The sequence below is a fragment of the Drosophila albomicans genome, chromosome 3 (assembly GCF_009650485.2).
Source record: "Drosophila albomicans strain 15112-1751.03 chromosome 3, ASM965048v2, whole genome shotgun sequence".
Classification (NCBI taxonomy): Eukaryota; Metazoa; Arthropoda; class Insecta; order Diptera; family Drosophilidae; genus Drosophila; species Drosophila albomicans.
The window spans coordinates 23,105,871-23,123,590 of NC_047629.2; the positions used below are offsets into that span (position 1 = coordinate 23,105,871).

Genomic DNA, 17,720 nt, shown 5'->3' on the forward strand with positions numbered 1-17,720 from the left:
TGGATGGATATTTGTATATACGCATATGTATAATGAAAGTCATTAATCTTTGCGGTTTATTTAGTCAAAAGTCAAATTGGAAAAGATCATGTTTCACTGTGATTCTTCTTTGATTTGTTTTGTTTTCTCTTTTCTTTTCTTTTTTTTGTTTAGTTTTTGTTTTTTTGCATTTAGTCCTAAGTGTCTAAAGAGTAAGAATTTCATTTGGTTGCTTAAATTTGATCAGTGAGCTTCGATAGAGCCAGTTCAGTTCATGTGATTGTTGCGCTGGCGCCAATTGTCCGACCAGATTGAGCTTGGCGAGGTAAATGGATCATATTGGGTGGGCATCTGTTGACGCTCCTCTTGTTGTTGTTGTTGTAGTAGTAGTTGTTGTGCGTTATCGATATGATTGTTGTTGCTTTGATTGCTATGATTGGCAATGAAGGCTGCTGCGGCTGCTGACGATTGCATATCGGCTACTCCGGCGACACTAGGAAATTGGCAATTGTTGTTGTTGTAGTTCTGTTCAAGACCAGGAGGCGGACGTATGTAACCCATGCCCAGACTGGGATGAATCGTGTGCATTGGAGATGTACGCAAAGAACCCGGATTAGGCCATCCGCCAAAGTCAAGTGAAGACCAAGAGTTTCCAGTTGCAGCTGCGCCATTTGTGGCATTCAGTGGCCAATTGCTGTCGTCTAGGTTAGGCATCATGCGCTGCTTCTTGAGCAGCAGCATCATTTGATGCTGCTCATTCAGTTGCTGCTCCTGAAGCTCACGCTCACGCTCACGCTGCGGTTGGTCGTACCAATTGCTGCCATAACCTGCAATGGAGAAATAAGTAGAAAATATTTGACGCATTTTAAAAACGTTTAAAAAATCAAAAAAATATAAAGGATCTAATAACTGTAATAAAATAATACTTATATGTCATATAACTAGAAAACTATTTGTGATTAATTAATAATCTTAAAGAACGTATTGATAAAACTACATTATTAAAGACTTGAGTTTAAGAATTTGAAAGCCAATAACTAAACCTCTGCTTAGCATGTGGGTTCGAAGCTAGCCTAAAGTTAAAGCAATTTGTATACTGAATTTGAAATAGTTTAAAACTTCAATAAAATAATCAAATTATGATTTAATAATAAAGACTTTGAAAATCAAAATAAATGAATTATTGATTGAAAATAAAATAAAAAGCACAGTTCAAGGTCAAGATCTGTCAAGACTTGAATACTTACCATTTATAGTGGGTAAATCCATGCTTAGATGGTTCATGGGAGGCGGCTGCGGGTTCTTAAAGAGCCCGTTCATCAGGACATTGCTCGAAACAGTTGCTTCTGGCGTCATCTGTGTGTCCCAACCCATTGACATCGGTTGCGTCTGTACGCTCTTGCGACTTCCAATGGGTCCTAGATCGTTTTCAGCGGGCGCCCAGTTCGTATTGCACTCCAGGACTGGCAACGGCTTTGATGGCAACACTTCTCCAAGGTAGACGCCACTGCTTGTCTGAAAGGGATTCGTGATCATCGTGTCAATATCCGAGGTTGTCAATGGCGACACATTGCCCTCGGTGACACTTGGAGTGCCATTGAAATTGAGCTGCTTGCTGCGTGGTTTGCGCTGCTCCGTCGTCTTCTTACTTGCTCCGCCTATACCATTTAGTTGCGTTGGCTTCTGTTCCTTGCGTCGCTCGCGGCCTGGCGTCTTGCCCAGCTTCTTGGCGCTACCGTTTTGCTCCTTGAGCACGCGTTCTTTGGGTGTTTCCATTGAGCTTTTTGGTGGTTTTGGCGATACGTTCTCCTGCTGCTGTTGCTGTGGGGGTGTTGTTGCTGCTACACTTGGACTGGATTTGGCATTGGGACTGACTTTGGTCTTCTCCTGAGGCTCGACGGGTGACAAGTCCAGCTTGGGCTTGGGCAAGGCAGAGGGCGGAGTGACGGGTTTCATTTTCTTTGGGGCACGTGTTGCTGGCACAACTGTTGGCGGCGTTTGAGCGATTGGCGAACTCTTCTTGCTGGGCTTGGGTGAATTGCTTGACTGCTTGGCTGGCGGTGTGACTGCAGCAGCTGCAGCCTTGCTCTCACTGCTGCCCAGATCCATGCTCCAAGCTGTCCAGGACTTGGGCTTGCGAGAGCTAATAACTTTATCCGTGGCCGTCGCTCGCTTGCGCTCCTTCAGCTGCCCGTTGCGTAGTTTCTGCTGCTGCTCTGCCTTGAGTGCTGTGGCGCTACTTGCTGCTGCTGCTGCCGCACTGGCTGCATCCTCCTGCAGCTGCATCTTGACTATGTTCCTCAGGTTGAACGTGGGCTGCAACGGACTCTTGTAGCGTGCCGCATCGTAAGCATTCTGCTGTGCCACAATTGCCCTTGCATCGAGTATGGCCGTGAGCAGCACCAGACAGAAACTGGCCAAAAGCACCACAAGCGCTGCATTGCGCAAGAGACGCTCCCATTGGGGACGCGGCAAGGTGGCCGCACAACGCTCCACACTCTCGGCAGGCAACTGGGCCAACAGCTGGTATTGAATGTCATAGTCGAGATTCGTAAGCAGCGTCAGCGTACGTTGCACACGATACGCAGTAAAGTCCGGACTGTAGCTGATCTCCACTTTACGTGTTTCGTTCTCGCGCAGCTCAAAGCCGTTGCAATCGATGACCTTAAAGCCATGATCCTCGCAGTGTCGCTTGCCAATCAGAAATCCCTCAATGCGTATGGGCAACACACCAGCGTTGCGTGCTGTAAAGCTGCGAGTAGCGCTCACCTGATGACTAGTGGTGTCCTCCTCCTCCGTTGACTGCTTCGAACTGCCATCGCAGCGCTCAAAGGCCTGACTGCTCAGCTCAAAGAGCAGCGGCGTGCTGGAACCGGGCCGTCGATTGCCAAATCGAAACTGCGATTGCACCGCACGCGCCGTCAACCAAACAGCCTCGTAGAGCGTCAGATTGCTGCGCACGTGGAGCAGGGTGCAATACTTGTCCGCCAGCTGAGCGCTGAACTGCACTGGTATCGTTAAGGTGGCGCCTGCGGGCAGCAGCACAGGGCCGGCAAAGGTCGCATCGGGCAACGAGAAGACCGGCTGATCCGTTAGGTAGCAACTGCTGCTGCTCACATCGATCACCTCGTGCGGCAGCGACAGTTGAGTGCGTCGCGCGTATTGTGGATCGGACAGAAAGTAATCGAGCAGAAGTGGTTGGGTTGTCGGATTGCTGATGGTGATCCATTGGCGCTGCACTTGACCCACTTCGACAACTGGTATGGGCGGCAACGGTTGATGCTGCACCAGCTTGGGCCACTCGATGCCAATGCTAAAATCCAGCTCCAGGGGCGGCAACTCTTTGCTGTGCAGCACCAGCGACATCGAGTGCAGTTGTCGCTTCAGCTGCCGATAGAGTTCGGTGCGTTGTCGCACCTCGGCGCCATCATAGAGCAGATTGTTATTGTTCGTGTGCTGCGCAGCGTCGCTTTTGGGAAAGATCGCGTGCTCATTGCTGGATGGCCTAATGTAGCAGGCATTGCGACACAATGCCGACGGTTCGAAGTAGATGCGACCCACTTTCGTCAGCGTTTGGGCTCCAATCGTCGTGCCCTTGGCATTGAAGTCCTTAAAGCGCAGCCCTTGCCGCTTAAATGTGATGGCCGTGACGTGCACGGGATCGGTGAAAGTGGAGCGTATGCTCAACACTGCAGAGCACATTTTTCCGGGAAAACATGACTTGAACTGCAGCTGCTCCTGCTCAATATCCAGCTGCCCCACCGACGCCTTAAACTTGACTGCAATGCGTATCATTTCGTAGGGCGTCGACAGCTTAAAGGTGCCCACACTCTCCTCGGCCACATACGTTTGTATGTAGAGCACAAAGACGGCGCTTTCGCCAGCGCCAAGTTGACTGCAGAATTGAAAGCTGCTCGTGTGGTTGTTCGCCTCCAGGTCCGCACTCTGCTCCGTGGTGACAACTTGATCCGCGGGAATGCAGCCCAGAAACGTGGCCGTAAAGTAGACTTTGGCGGGCGGTTTAAAATGCCAATTTGCCACCTTTATGGGTATGGGATTGTCGTTGCGCAACACAATGTAACCTTGGCGCGACTGCTCCGCAAATGGCACTGTGCCCAGATCGAGTCCCAGGTCATAGGTGCTCTCCGTGCGCGGTAGCTGCAGTTGAAACGCTTGCGTTGACACATGCAAAAGTCCCGTGCACGCAACGATAGGCAGCTCGAAGATCGTGACATTGCTCTCGATGCGCAGCACTGAATTAAATTTGGCATGCGCATTGAGCAGTTGCAGCTGCAGCAGTTCCACCGATTCTCCCGGCTGTAGCAGCAGCTCCTGTTCGAGCGTCGACATCTCCAGCAGCGCTGAATCAATGGGCGCGCTTAAGCTGAGATTGTAGATCTTCAGGGGAAAGGCGAAATTGTTGCGCACGACGAGCGTGCGTTGGCTTTGCAGCGGCATCTCGTCGCTGTCCACGCTGGTGATGAACAGCGTCACATTGCGATCGTAGTGCAGGCCGCCTTTGAAGATGTCCGCACGCACCATGACCGTAAACTGTTGTTGCTGTTGCTCCTCGCTGCTGATGACCAGCAAATCATTGATGCTGGCGCTCTGCTCAAACAGCTTGGGATCGAGAACAATGCTCGAGTTGTGCGCATCATAGCTGAGACCGGGTATCTCCCGCAAATAATTTCCAATTAGCTTACGCTGCGACGCATCCACATGCTGATTCTGCATGTCCAGCTTGAAGTGCAATGCATCCGCATGCTGATCGGTGGCAACACGACCAAAGTCCGCCACAGGATTGCTGGCATAGGCGCCGTGTTTGGGCAGGATTTCGAATTCAACGGGTATGACGAGCACATTCTCATTGAGCTGCTCCAGTGGCGTTGAGTCATCCAGCGCTTGCTCGGCTATCTTGATGCGTATGTAGGCGCTGTGATTGCCCGCCGTTCTTCCATGGAACGAGATGCGTATGACGGGCTTCAATGAATGCGGCGGTATCTCCCACAATTTCTGCGGAGCCTCCGACATACCACTAGGCAGCTCCAATTGAAATTCGCCACCGCTGCTGTAAACCTAAAGTCAAGGGGAAGGGAATTTAAATAGCTGCTGATAACCCGTTGAGTGGCCACTCACCTCGAGTATCTGCAGCGGTCGCTCGTGCGGATTGTACATGTGTATTTCGGGTGTGAGCGTTGCATTCATGGGCGCCTTGATGCCCACAAGTGGCTTGAGGCGATATGGACACTCGCTGCCCTCGCCGCGCACCGCATACTCGGCACGTCCAAATGACGTTTGGATGAGTAGACCCGTTGATATGGCACCAAGTTGACGGGGCAAGAACACCACACTAAACGTGGTGTTGCCCTGGGGCGGCACATCGCGAGTGCCAAAGAAACTGCTGTAAAACACTGGACTTGGCCCAGCCACAGAGTTCAGATGCACGGTGCGATTGCTGTGCTGATTGAAGAGCGTCACAATCTGTGTTACCGTTTGACCCACCGACCACTTGCCAAAGTCTATGGCGGGCGGCACAAAGTTGAGGTGTCGCAACAGTTCGACCTGTTCGCGTGTGTGCGGCTCGTGGGGTGGCAATGTTTGCGTCTCCTCCAGACCGATGAATGGCTCCTGCAGTTCGGACAGCACCTTTTCCCTGCTGCCCGCCATTTGCTGATCGCTGCTGCTACCCCGCGCACTGTTCATAATCAGCAGCAGCAATGGCAGCAACATTGTTGCCTGCCAATTTGTGTACATCTTCTTCTACGCGGTTGGGATTGCAATTTTCTGTTGTGTTGTGCGCGCAATGTGTGGGCGAGATGATGCGCTTTGCTTGCTTAATCACGGCACTTAAGACTCCTGTTCACATTAAGTACTATATTTAATTATATTACTCAATATCGCTTATGCTATCGCTGATTCGATTCTGAGAGCATTAACTTTATCAGCTGTTCAGTGCGTGAGCAGCTGACTCCGATGAATTCTTCATATTCCGCTAATTTATGGTCACTCTGTTATGAACGTACTGTTAACGCAAAATAGAGCTCTTGATTGATGGAGTAGTTGTCGACTATGGGCAATATGCATTTTTGGAAATTTCTTAAGTGTACTTGATGTAGAGTTACCGATCTTCCAATCTTAATATCTAAAAGATTTATTTAGCTAATTAAAGTGAATTCTGTCTAAATTACTTTGTATATATGAAATGTATATTCAAATGCAATTTATGGTGTGACCATTAATTTGCACAAATGCACTTACTCAATTTTCTTGTTAACATTTTTTAAAAGTTGTAATTTTTTTAAGGGAATTTATTTTGGGTAAGTGGAATCTAATATCAACCAGAAAATGCTACAGACACTGTTAAGTTTTATAAAAATTAGCAACCCAAAATGCTTTTTAAAAATGGCACATTTTGCGCCAAAATATCAATATACCAAAAGGCTGCAACCAGCTGCTGGTGATTATGGTGGCGTAATTTTCGATGTAAAATAGGCAATGCTGAAATTCGAGTTGCGGTCACGCTGGAGGAAAGAGCAGAAGAAAGTTTTGCGGTGTACAATTTTAAACAAAAAAGTGAAACTGCTCGGAAAATAATAGTTACAGTGAGTTAATCAAAGTGCGATAATATTCTGTTGTAATATAAAATGTTAGTTTCTTTTGTGCTGTTCGAAATTGTAAAATAAACATTAAAGGAGCAAAAACACACACACAAGCCTATACACACCTACGTACAAATACATATACAAAGAGCCATGCGAATTTCTTCTTTGGCAGCGACGTCGAAGCATTTGGTATCCAAAAAAAAAGAAGAGCAATGAAAGAAAAAAGTAGAAATTGCATCATTATTGATTTTACCCACTTTCACTGGCCGCCCAGCCTAAAATAGCTTTAGTTGCCGAGGCGTAGAAAACAAAACATTTTTACAACTAATACACACGTCAGAAATGCGCCGTGAACTTCGACAATTGCGCGCTCTCAATGTAAATTTGGTTGGTACTTGGCAACCACAAGCAGAACGCAGCGATGCCGCGACGCAACGACGGCGCAGCGGGAGCTTTGAAACGCAAGCTTTGAATTTGCAAAGTCATTCATTTTGGGAGCCATTGTTGGCGCTATCATTGCTTAAAGTGTGTGCAATTAGAAGCAAAAACAGCAACACAAACGAACCGAAGCAGCGCGATGTGTTGCCTTCCATCGATCAGTTGTTGTAAACAGGAAAAGCCGTGTACGCGTACGTGCGTGTGTGTGTGAGCATCGCTGCTAACGTCAGCGTCGCTGTTGTCAACGTCAATTTACCTGCATAATTCAGAAAACCGTTTTAGGTGAAAGTAGTCGTATGGTATTTACCTGCTGCTGCCCTTTTCCGTAACTTATTCCACAGCATACTAAACCGGTTCATCTTCCTCTCGATCTCGAATCTCTTCGTTGCACTGCCCATTATAAAACCCGATTTTCATTATGGTTAAAAATAGCCAAAAAGAGAATACAGTATAATTGAGAATGTCCCATACCACGCCCACACTTTCAAAAGCAACCTCGGCTCAAAGTGCAGCATACTCCGTAAGTGGCAACAGCAACCAGCAAAGGCAACAATAGTGTTATTAGTTTACTTTAAATATTCAAATGTGCGACTCAATTTCTTTTGTTGCCGGAGTACACTTTGAGATACCCGCTATCTAGATATTTAAAATGCAGGGTGAACAAAAGTATTGAAGCGATTCAACTGCAGTTTCTCGTGCGATTTAAGGAATAATATTCCTAAACTTGTTTGATATCGATATAATAGGATAGGAGTAAAATGAGTGATTAAAGGGACAGACACACTGACTTAGCTGTTGATGCAGATCAAGAATAATAACAACAATAGAAATGAGAACAAAACAATGTGTTGTTACTTCTTAGCTCCAATTAAGATAGTTTTTGAATTGTAGGTTTTTAGGAGTATGACAACTTTGATATATTTATTGTTACTTGTAGCAACGGTTTCTTTCTTGAGGTTGTTTATGGGGAATCCCAAAGAATAGTATTCTGAAAAGAAATCAATGTTGTCTTGTCGCCAATTTGTATAGCTCTTGCTTTGATAGCTTATGTGTTAAAAATATTTATAAGGACGAGCAAAACAATTCAGCTGTTTGTGCTGATCAGGTATATATTTATTTATAGAAAATCCACAGAATATTGTGTGGCCTAAAGAGTTCAAGAATTATGCTTAAAGTTGGTAGCTTTAACTTTTACAGGTTCGTCAATGTAGAGAATACCACAGACAAACCTGTTGAATCTCATTCTACATGTTTTATAGTTTTTCTTTGGCACCAACTAAAAATGCCCTTTAATTCTCTGCCTATTGGGTAAATAACACATATTTACTTACGATAACACACAAAATATAAACTAGTGAAGCGAACGAGCCGAGCGAACGCTGCGCTGTCGTAAATTCGTAAAGTCGTCGTCGGGCGATTCGGGTTCGGATTTAGTCTTCATCGCTGGTTGAGCTTGCATATTAGATTTCAGTTTACTTCGGGCGAAACAGCGCGCAGGTTGCCAACAGAGTCGACACTAGAACTCTCTACTCCCTATGCTATATAGTATAGTAAAAGAAATAAAAGCGAGAGGCAAACAAACAAATCAATTCATTCAAACGCAAACGCGAAACGAGACACCACAACACACACACTTAAGGCAGGTGCTCGACAAGAAAAGAAAACTGGGTGCACTCTAGTATAGACGATAGATAGGTTTAGTTGCGCGCGCCTCTAATCAATTCCAAGTAAATAGAATCAAAGTTTTAAAGTACAGCTCGAAATGGGTATTTGTGAAAGCCCAGCCAAAGTCAACTCAACGATCTATCAATTCATTATATTTGTATGCATATTTATCAATGTGTTTTTTTTATTACAAATTTCAGCAACACTAGGACTACAGCATGTCTGCGAAAGCGATCACTGAAGCCAGCGGAAAGGATGTACTGAACCGCCATCTGAATCAGAACGGCGCCGGCGCAGCCACCTGTCGATTTGCCACAGTCAATGCTGAGACCGATTGGTCCAAGTTGAGCGTCGACCAGCCCTGGTTGCTGAACACGGTAAGTGCACGATGTCGGCGCTCTAAATTCAAATCTAATAATAAATCCAACACCAGCCAATTCGTAGATAGCGCGCTTGTCTCAAATGTGCCACCCAGCAAACAAAACACAACACAAAACTCTCACATGTTTGCTTTAATGTTTCGTTTTTTTGCGCTTTTTATTCGCATTGAACTTGACCCTGACGGTGGCCCAAGAAGCCGGCTAAGGCCACGTCGTGAGCTGCTGCGTCGAGTCGTGACTAAGCGTCGCACTCAGGCTGACTGGCTGCTGAGTTGTGCTGTGTTGTGTTGTGTTTGGGGCGGCATCAATGCTTCGCATGATTTCCTAATCAGCGATAAGCATGGTCCGAGTATTTTCACTACCCGAAACTTCATATATGCTGAATACAAATAAAATTTTTTTATAGACTAGAAGATGGAGGTGAAACTCAATTGTGCGTGGCAATCAAACTGATTGAAGCAACGCGATTGAATGCGATAGGGATAACAGTAAACATTAAAATTGGCTGATTCATAATACCAGTGAAATGCTCGGTGTGAGGAATGCCCTATTTCTATGCAAGTGTATTGATTAGATTGCAAGAGTATTATAGTCTTTCTTATTATAGTGTTCGGTCTTTTCTCAGCGCCGCATTGGGAAAACGACCTATCTATAAATTTAACTTTTCGTACAAATTGTCTAAACTATTAACAGATAGCCAGAGTGCCAAAACACTAGAGGCTGAGATTTGTAGCAATATTTGGAATCATTATCTTAATGAAATGCCCATTCTAGGTAGGAGAAATGCCCAATTTCTATACAAGTGTATTGATTAGATTCCAAGATCTGAAATGATATATGTGGTATTCGGTCTTTTCCCAGTATTGGGGAGTTTTCCGCAACAAAATGTCCACATTGGACACCTATCTCTCAATATATATAACTGATTAAACTATGAGGGCATATCAAGAATGGTAAAAGCTAGCAGGATGAGTTTTTAATGTATCCCTTAGACAATATTTCCCAGATTTTGGCTGAATCACAATTCCACTAAAATTCCCGTTCTGTGAACGAGGAATGCCCAATCTCTATGAAAGTTTACCGATTAGATTATCTTATGGTGCTTAGCACTGTCTATCTCTCTATAAATAATACTATTTGTCCATATTGACCGACTGATTGATTAAACTTTTGAAGTATAACAACTACGACGAAAGGTAGAAGGAGCACAGATTTTTATATTGCAGTAATGATATCTTTCGGGTAAAAACAAAGAAAAGTTTCCCAAAAATGCAATCAAACAAACTCGTTTCGTCACTAAATTTATCATCTTGTTAGATCATTCAGTTATCGGTCGACATATTGGGGCCAATTCCCAAAGGTGTCACTTGAGTGTTTATGCGAAACCCGCCGATTAGATTGCCTAGCTACCAACTGAGATCGCGTTGGCTCGTAAAACTCTTGACATTGTCGGGCTTTTCTTCAAACTATTTTTGTCAGCTTAACACTCACGCAATACGTACACATTGAGGAAATTTTCCTAAAAAAAAAAAAAAAAAAAACCAATCAAATTATTGGCGCTCAGAAATTACTTTGATAACGCATACATTTTTTTATCGCACCACAACAAACATTGCATGCGAAAAAAGTGTGCATGGTTTATTGGCGAGCGGCGGGTGGCGTGATAATTTCTGATTGTTTAGTGAGGATTATGCTGAAAGCAGTTGAAACCGAAACGTGATCAGCTCACAACAATATAGCACACAATTAGCAATATGGCACTACCGAAAATTGATTGTATTTGGTCATAGATTGGTTTTGTAGTAAGCACGACAATGTTGGTGTAGTTTGGTTAATATGCAATTATACTTTGAAGCAGTCGCCTGAGGCTGGCCGCATTCTATATAACGACAGACGTTGCCCTCAGCTCAATTTACACTCGTACGATCTTCTAATAAGCGGCAGCAAAACTGTGTGTGAGTGTTTCTCTGTTTGTATAGCTGGTGTATTGTTGTCATTGGCAATGACGCAGCCTCTCGGCTGACCCCTTGGAGATTGTCATTCATACGATCGTTCGTTTGTCTCGTTGCGTTCTCGTTCTCTCGTATCTCGAACCTATTAACATTGATCTTTGGCGCTGCGGGAAGTAAATTTCTTTGGGGTTGTTGAATGATTTACGTATCATAATTAGCATGTTTTTGTATACTAATTATTTATATTTTCTTTCTTTTTGATTTACTTCCTTTTTTTAGCCACTTGTGGTCAAGCCTGATCAGCTGATTAAGCGACGCGGCAAACTTGGCCTCATTGGCGTCAAGAAGACCTTTGAGCAGGTGAAGCAATGGATCGAAGAACGCCTCAACAAGGATCAGAAGATTGGCAATGCGGTGGGCAAGCTGCGAAACTTTATCATCGAGCCCTTCATTCCCCACACAGAGGTGAGTGTCTATAAATACTTTCATATTCACAAATTTCTAATATAAATGAATCCCTTGCAGGCCGAGGAGATGTACGTATGCATCTATTCGCATCGTTCAGCTGACACGATTCTGTTCTATCATCAGGGCGGAGTTGACATTGGCGATGTGGATGCCAAGGCTGTCAAGCTCGACGTTCCCGTCGATAGTGAATTGTCGCTGGCCGATGTGAAGACTACGCTGCTCAAGGCGATCACAGATGCTGCGACTAAAGAGCGCATTGCCAAGTTCGTCTTTGCGTTATACAAGACATTTGCCGATTTGTATTTCACGTATCTGGAGATCAATCCCCTTGTGGTGACTGCAGATAATTTGTATATATTGGATTTGGCAGCCAAGCTGGACTCGACTGCCGACTTCATATGCCGTCCCAAGTGGGGTGAAATTGATTATCCACCACCATTTGGTCGCGATGCCTTCCCCGAGGAAGCCTACATTGCCGATCTCGATGCAAAGAGCGGCGCCTCACTCAAACTCACGATTTTGAATAGAAATGGCCGTATTTGGACCATGGTTGCTGGAGGTGGTGCCAGTGTCATTTACTCCGATACCATTTGCGATCTTGGTGGCGCCGCAGAGTTGGCCAACTATGGCGAATACAGTGGAGCACCGTCGGAGCAGCAGACGTATGAGTACGCTAAAACCATACTTAACCTGATGACCTCGTCGCCCAAACACCCAGATGGCAAGGTGCTGATTACTGGCGGCGGCATTGCCAATTTTACCAATGTCGCTTCGACCTTCCAAGGTGAGTTAGCCCTTATCTTATCAGCAGTAGCAATTGTGTCCAAGTCAGCTAATTAAATCACCTCTCAAACTTTATCATCAGGCATCATCACCGCACTCAGCGAGTTCCAACCCAAGCTGGTCGAACACAATGTTTCGATCTTTGTGCGCCGTGCTGGCCCCAATTATCAGGAGGGATTGCGTCGCATGCGTGACTTTGGCAGCACTCTCGGCATTCCGCTGCATGTCTTTGGCCCCGAGACACACATGACCTCCATTTGCGGCATGGCTCTGGGCAAGCGACCCATTCCACAGGCGGCCAGCGTTGAATTCTCCACGGCCAACTTTTTGTTGCCGGGCGGACAGCAAGCGCAGGCTGACTTGAAGGAAGCCAGTGATGCTGACGCTCTGGGCTCCGGTAGGTGGAAAACCACATTATTCTCACATGCTAACATTTCCTCTCCCACCACTTCCTCTCCAGCCACAACGTTTAACAACCTTGTAACTCTACACTTAAGTGTTTTGTACTAATATGACTAATGTCTTCTTTTTGTTGATTGTTTATTGAATCTTACTCTGGACCTGCATTTATATTTCTGTTTTTCTCTTTGTATTCTTTTTGTATGTATTTGCATTGATCGCCCTCGTCCAACAAATCAACAAACCACACCCACCAAAAACCATAAAAAAAAATATTCTCCGTTTGTTTGGCCACACCACCAAAAAAAAATGTCGCACCTCGTCCTCGAATATGTGAACTGCAAAAAATCCCCAACAAACAATCCAAATCAATCTTCAAAACTTCACATCGAATTTCGCATATAAAAATCCCTGCAACCAACCAAACAACCAACCAACGTTCGTCCTCGTAATCGTATCGTAATCGTATATTGAATGTTGTCTATTTATATGTGTATATATTATATGATATATGTATGTGCAATTCTATACTCTCTCGACTATATTTGCTCGCTCTCTCGTTCATCATCATGATACGATAACTGTCAATGGCATCGACATCGACTTGCCACACTCATTTGGGGAAATTAAAAAATGAAAACTAAAAACCACAAAAAAATCAAATCAAATCAAAAAAACCAATACCATAAATAGCGTTGGGCTCGAAAACAGCACAATCGATTAAACTCCCACCTATCTCGGCAGATGAGAGCGATGGAGTTGCCGTCACCAATAATCACCAGCAGAACAGCGCAAGCAATGGGTCGAACTTGAATAGAAAGTTCTTCTCAAACACAACCAAAGCCATCGTCTGGGGCATGCAACAGCGTGCAGTGCAATCTATGCTGGACTTTGATTTTATCTGCAGGCAAGTATAGAATGAATTGTCATTGAATCTCTATTAATATTGATTCCTCTGCAGACGCGATGAACCTTCGGTGGTGGCCATGGTTTATCCATTCACAGGCGATCACAAGCAGAAGTACTACTGGGGACACAAGGAGATACTCATTCCCGTCTACAAGAAGATGTCCGACGCTATACATAAGCACAAAGAGGTCGACGTCATGGTGAACTTTGCCTCGTTGCGTTCCGCATATGATTCCACTTTGGAGGTGCTTGACTTCCCACAAATTCGCACGGTTGCCATCATTGCCGAGGGCATTCCCGAGAACATGACACGCAAGCTGATTGTGGAGGCCAACAAGAAGGGAGTCGCCATCATTGGACCCGCTACTGTCGGTGGCGTGAAACCAGGTTGCTTCAAGATTGGTAACACCGGTGGTATGCTTGACAACATACTCCACTCCAAGCTCTACCGTCCAGGCAGTGTGGCGTATGTTTCCCGCTCAGGTGGCATGTCGAATGAGTTGAACAATATCATCTCGAAGGCAACGGATGGCGTCATTGAAGGCATTGCCATTGGTGGCGACAGATATCCCGGGTCCACCTTCATGGATCACATTCTGCGCTATCAGGCCGATCCCGAGACGAAGCTTATAGTGTTGCTGGGTGAAGTGGGTGGCAACGAGGAGTATGATGTGTGCGCTGCGCTCAAGGATAATCGCATCACAAAGCCACTAGTCGCCTGGTGCATTGGCACATGCGCCAGCATGTTTACCTCAGAGGTGCAGTTCGGTCATGCCGGTTCGTGCGCCAACTCAGATCGCGAAACAGCCACGGCAAAGAACAAGGCACTGCGCGAAGCTGGTGCCTATGTGCCGGAATCCTTCGATAATCTAGGCGAGCTGATTCATCAGGTGTACAGCGAGCTGGTGAAGACCGGCCGCATTGTGCCACGCGAGGAAGTGCCGCCACCAACAGTACCCATGGATTATTCGTGGGCTCGTGAGCTGGGACTCATTCGCAAGCCAGCCTCATTCATGACCTCAATTTGTGACGAGCGTGGCCAGGAGCTGATGTACGCTGGCATGCCCATCAGTGAGGTGCTCAACAAAGATGTGGGCATCGGTGGTGTCATCTCGCTGCTGTGGTTTCAGCGTTGTCTACCCTCGTATGTGTGCAAGTTCTTCGAAATGTGCCTGATGGTCACGGCTGATCATGGTCCAGCTGTCTCTGGCGCCCACAATACCATTGTGTGTGCTCGTGCTGGCAAGGATCTGGTCTCCTCAGTCGTCAGCGGTCTGTTGACCATCGTAAGTTGAACACGCAAATGTTATTTGAGTAGTTTGTTAAAGTTAATTATGTGATTTTAGGGTGATCGGTTTGGTGGCGCTCTGGATGGTTCTGCCAGGCAATTCTCAGAGGCCTACGACACCAACTTGCATCCCATGGAGTTTGTTAACAAAATGCGCAAGGAGGGCAAACTCATCTTGGGCATTGGACATCGCGTCAAGTCCATCAACAATCCCGATGTGCGTGTCAAGATTATCAAGGAGTTCGTCCTGGAGAACTTCCCGCAGTGTCCGCTGCTCAAGTACGCGTTGGAGGTGGAGAAGATCACCACAAACAAGAAGCCAAATTTAATTTTGAATGTCGATGGTGTGATTGCTACCGCCTTTGTCGATATGCTGCGCAACAGCGGCTCATTCACCAGGTGAGTAACCGAATTCATTCATTTATCATTCACTTCAATTATAATCACCTTAAATAATTGCAGTGAGGAGGCACAGGAGTACATCAATGTGGGCGCTATTAACTCGCTGTTCGTGCTGGGTCGTAGCATAGGCTTCATTGGTCATTATATGGATCAGAAGCGACTCAAACAGGGCCTTTACCGTCATCCATGGGACGACATTTCTTATGTCATACCCGAGCAATACAACTAAGGAGCCGAGCTTGTCCATTGATATTACAAATTGTTGGATGTTGTTGTAGTTAAGCACAGATGTTAACCAACTGCTTGTGGCGAGCATGGATAGATATGTATATGGCCATGGCATGTTCCACAAAACGAACACACAAAACACACTCCATTAGCTGTGTAGTTGAGTTTATATTCTTCTTCTAAAAAACAAACTAAAAATCTAAAAACAAACTTAGCTCAGCTTTTCCTTGTTTGTCTCCTCCTTACTCTTTATCTCCCTTTCCCGCTCTCTATATACCTTTTCATTCTCAAATCTCTCTTAGTTAAATACACATTAAATATGATAACAGTTTCATAACTAAGCCTGCATTTACATTCATATATAAATTATCAAGCGTAAAGAGTTAAGTTATACGATCGTTCAATTGCTGACGCTCGCTTTTCTAGGATATAGCCGGGTATTTGGAAACTGCAAACAAATATTGAGTTTAGTGAAATCCTCTTGAGCTCCAACAAGCAACACGACACTTGTCATTATTATTTCATATTTTTGTACACTTATTTAAGTTTGGATGCAAATATTGATCAGTCAACAAAGAATAAATTGTTGCAAAATGCTAATTTTAGTTTTGTTATTTTGTTTTCTTTTTCTTTTTTAGAAACATGCTCGCTGGTATGAGAAGTGGTGGTGGTAATTGCACTTATTAGAACTGCACCAGTTCCTGCACTCAAAAATGCACATTTATTTATAAATAATATACAATATATAGTATATATATCTATTTACAAAGCACAGGGTCCGAGTGAACTTTTATGAACATGTTTCGGTCAAATCGAAATTGGGATTCCCTTCACGAAGGTTAACTTTCGCTCGATTGTATAATCGATGTCGTTTTAACTATTTTTGCTATACACAAAAATGAAAGTTGTTCACTTTGGCACCCAAATTAAAACGCACAAAATTTCACAAACTAAAAACAAGTATGGGATTTTCTTTGACTAGAGACAGTTGTCTCGGTTTTTTAATCTGACAAAAACAAACCAATTTGGAACCCGCGTCACATTTTTGTATTGATCTCCTAATGGATCAAGCTGTCTAAGCGTAAAATCTCAATACTAAAGTTAAATGGGAACTTAAAAAGCCGCCTCGTGAGAGTATGAAATGAATGCAGCTTAAACCAGTGAATGACGATGATGACTACAACCTGTGCCCAGCAAATGAATGCAAATTATAAATCCATGTTCCAGATTTTATCTCATGCGACGCATCTTGCGATCCAGTTTTCGTTGTTTCTTCTCATCCACCTCGGGTTCTTCGTTAGCGTTACGTTGCGACAACCAAGGTTGAATAACGGAGCCCCAAAGCATCCAAATCGCACGAAAAGGCGCCAATAAAAGTAGGAACCAGAAGTAGTTGGAAATCAGGGCCAGCAGTAGGGTGCCTGACGTAAGAATGATAAGGTCCTTGACGTTTCTGTGAAAGTGCAGAATGTTATCAATAAATTTTATTATTGCAGTGATTACTGTGTACACTTACTCAGCAATGCCGCCTTCCATATTCAGGTCGTTCCCAGAGTCAAGTAGAGCACCCGTTTCTGAGTATTTAGCACGGGACATGAATACCATAAATTGGTACGCAGCACCCAAGATAAGCAGCGACACGGCCAGCATGAACTGCAATTTCGACAGATTGGCATTGCAATATGTATATTGACATGGGTTTAACTCACCACTGTGAGTTTTGTGATCTCGAACAGCAGAAAACTCAGCAGGATTGCAGGTGCTGCGCATCCTATAGACATATTCCTATAAAACGCTAATGTTGTTTTGTTCTCCTCAACGATTTGTTTAGCGCCTTTCGTGGCTTGTTTGCCTTTTTGTGGTGGCTGTAGATTAAACGGAATTTTATTTATAACGTCGAATGAATATATTGCACGTACTTACAGCCATTTTACTTAGCTATTTTATGTAAATTTGATTATTTATTATCAAAAATGACGAGCAAGAAAGAGACGTGGCAGGTACTTATCACTCACTCCTCGGAAAGAAAGTATCGATGCTGTCGAACACAAATATAAACAAGAGAGTGACCATCTTATGTTTCGACGTAGTATTTTTCACAAAATACTGGGAAACAACTGTTAAATAAATGTTTTTAAAAATGTTTTTTTATTTTGAGAAAAAACGTCTGAAATTCGTAAATTTTAAATGCAAAACTGTAATAATAAATGCATTTATCAATATTATA

The 17,720-nt window shown here is 44.5% G+C and overlaps 3 protein-coding genes across 7 annotated transcripts; 1 reads left to right on the forward strand and 2 right to left on the reverse strand.

The window, feature by feature from the left end:
* Positions 1-8: 8 nt before the first annotated feature.
* Positions 9-5,952, reverse strand: LOC117567965 (transmembrane protein 131 homolog). The gene is made up of 3 exons (XM_034248274.2): positions 5,116-5,952; positions 1,227-5,055; positions 9-806 (listed from the first exon to the last, which is right to left on the reverse strand). The coding sequence occupies exons 1-3, from the start codon at positions 5,731-5,733 to the stop codon at positions 247-249; spliced, it is 5,007 nt and encodes a 1,668-aa protein (XP_034104165.1). The 5' UTR covers positions 5,734-5,952; the 3' UTR covers positions 9-246.
* A 516-nt stretch (positions 5,953-6,468) lies between these two features.
* On the forward strand, positions 6,469-15,671 carry LOC117566398 (ATP-citrate synthase). Of its 5 annotated transcripts, none has more exons than XM_034245908.2 (9): positions 6,469-6,581; positions 8,885-9,061; positions 11,296-11,481; positions 11,542-12,268; positions 12,350-12,664; positions 13,360-13,573; positions 13,628-14,861; positions 14,922-15,262; positions 15,326-15,671. In XM_034245908.2, exons 2-9 carry the CDS (start codon positions 8,903-8,905, stop codon positions 15,492-15,494), a joined length of 3,345 nt encoding a protein of 1,114 aa, XP_034101799.1. In that variant the 5' UTR covers positions 6,469-6,581; positions 8,885-8,902; the 3' UTR covers positions 15,495-15,671. The 5 variants fall into 5 exon arrangements, with proteins under 5 accessions (XP_034101799.1, XP_051862043.1, XP_034101801.1 ...); XM_052006083.1 differs by having other exon boundaries at positions 13,411-13,573; XM_034245910.2 differs by lacking the exon at positions 6,469-6,581 and adding an exon at positions 6,609-6,625.
* Positions 15,672-16,461: 790 nt separating this feature from the next.
* On the reverse strand, positions 16,462-17,538 carry LOC117566401 (transmembrane protein 208). The gene is made up of 4 exons (XM_034245914.2): positions 17,417-17,538; positions 17,203-17,358; positions 17,010-17,146; positions 16,462-16,946 (listed from the first exon to the last, which is right to left on the reverse strand). Exons 1-4 carry the CDS (start codon positions 17,420-17,422, stop codon positions 16,724-16,726), a joined length of 522 nt encoding a protein of 173 aa, XP_034101805.1. The 5' UTR covers positions 17,423-17,538; the 3' UTR covers positions 16,462-16,723.
* Between the last annotated feature and the right edge of the window lie 182 nt (positions 17,539-17,720).

Coding starts and splice junctions, on each gene's coding strand:
- LOC117566401 (XM_034245914.2), bottom strand. Junction 17,147..17,202: donor AGATCACAAAACTCACAGTG/GTGAGTTAAACC, acceptor TCGAAATTGCAG/TTCATGCTGGCCGTGTCGCT. Junction 16,947..17,009: donor ATGGAAGGCGGCATTGCTGA/GTAAGTGTACAC, acceptor GCACTTTCACAG/AAACGTCAAGGACCTTATCA.
- LOC117566398 (XM_034245908.2), top strand. CDS start 8,903: ATGTCTGCGAAAGCGATCACTGAAGCCAGCGGAAAGGATGTACTGAAC. Junction 11,482..11,541: donor CCTTCATTCCCCACACAGAG/GTGAGTGTCTAT, acceptor AATCCCTTGCAG/GCCGAGGAGATGTACGTATG. Junction 12,665..13,359: donor TGCTGACGCTCTGGGCTCCG/GTAGGTGGAAAA, acceptor TACCATAAATAG/CGTTGGGCTCGAAAACAGCA.
- LOC117567965 (XM_034248274.2), bottom strand. CDS start 5,733: ATGTACACAAATTGGCAGGCAACAATGTTGCTGCCATTGCTGCTGCTG. Junction 5,056..5,115: donor GACCGCTGCAGATACTCGAG/GTGAGTGGCCAC, acceptor CCTTGACTTTAG/GTTTACAGCAGCGGTGGCGA. Junction 807..1,226: donor GGATTTACCCACTATAAATG/GTAAGTATTCAA, acceptor TCTCCATTGCAG/GTTATGGCAGCAATTGGTAC.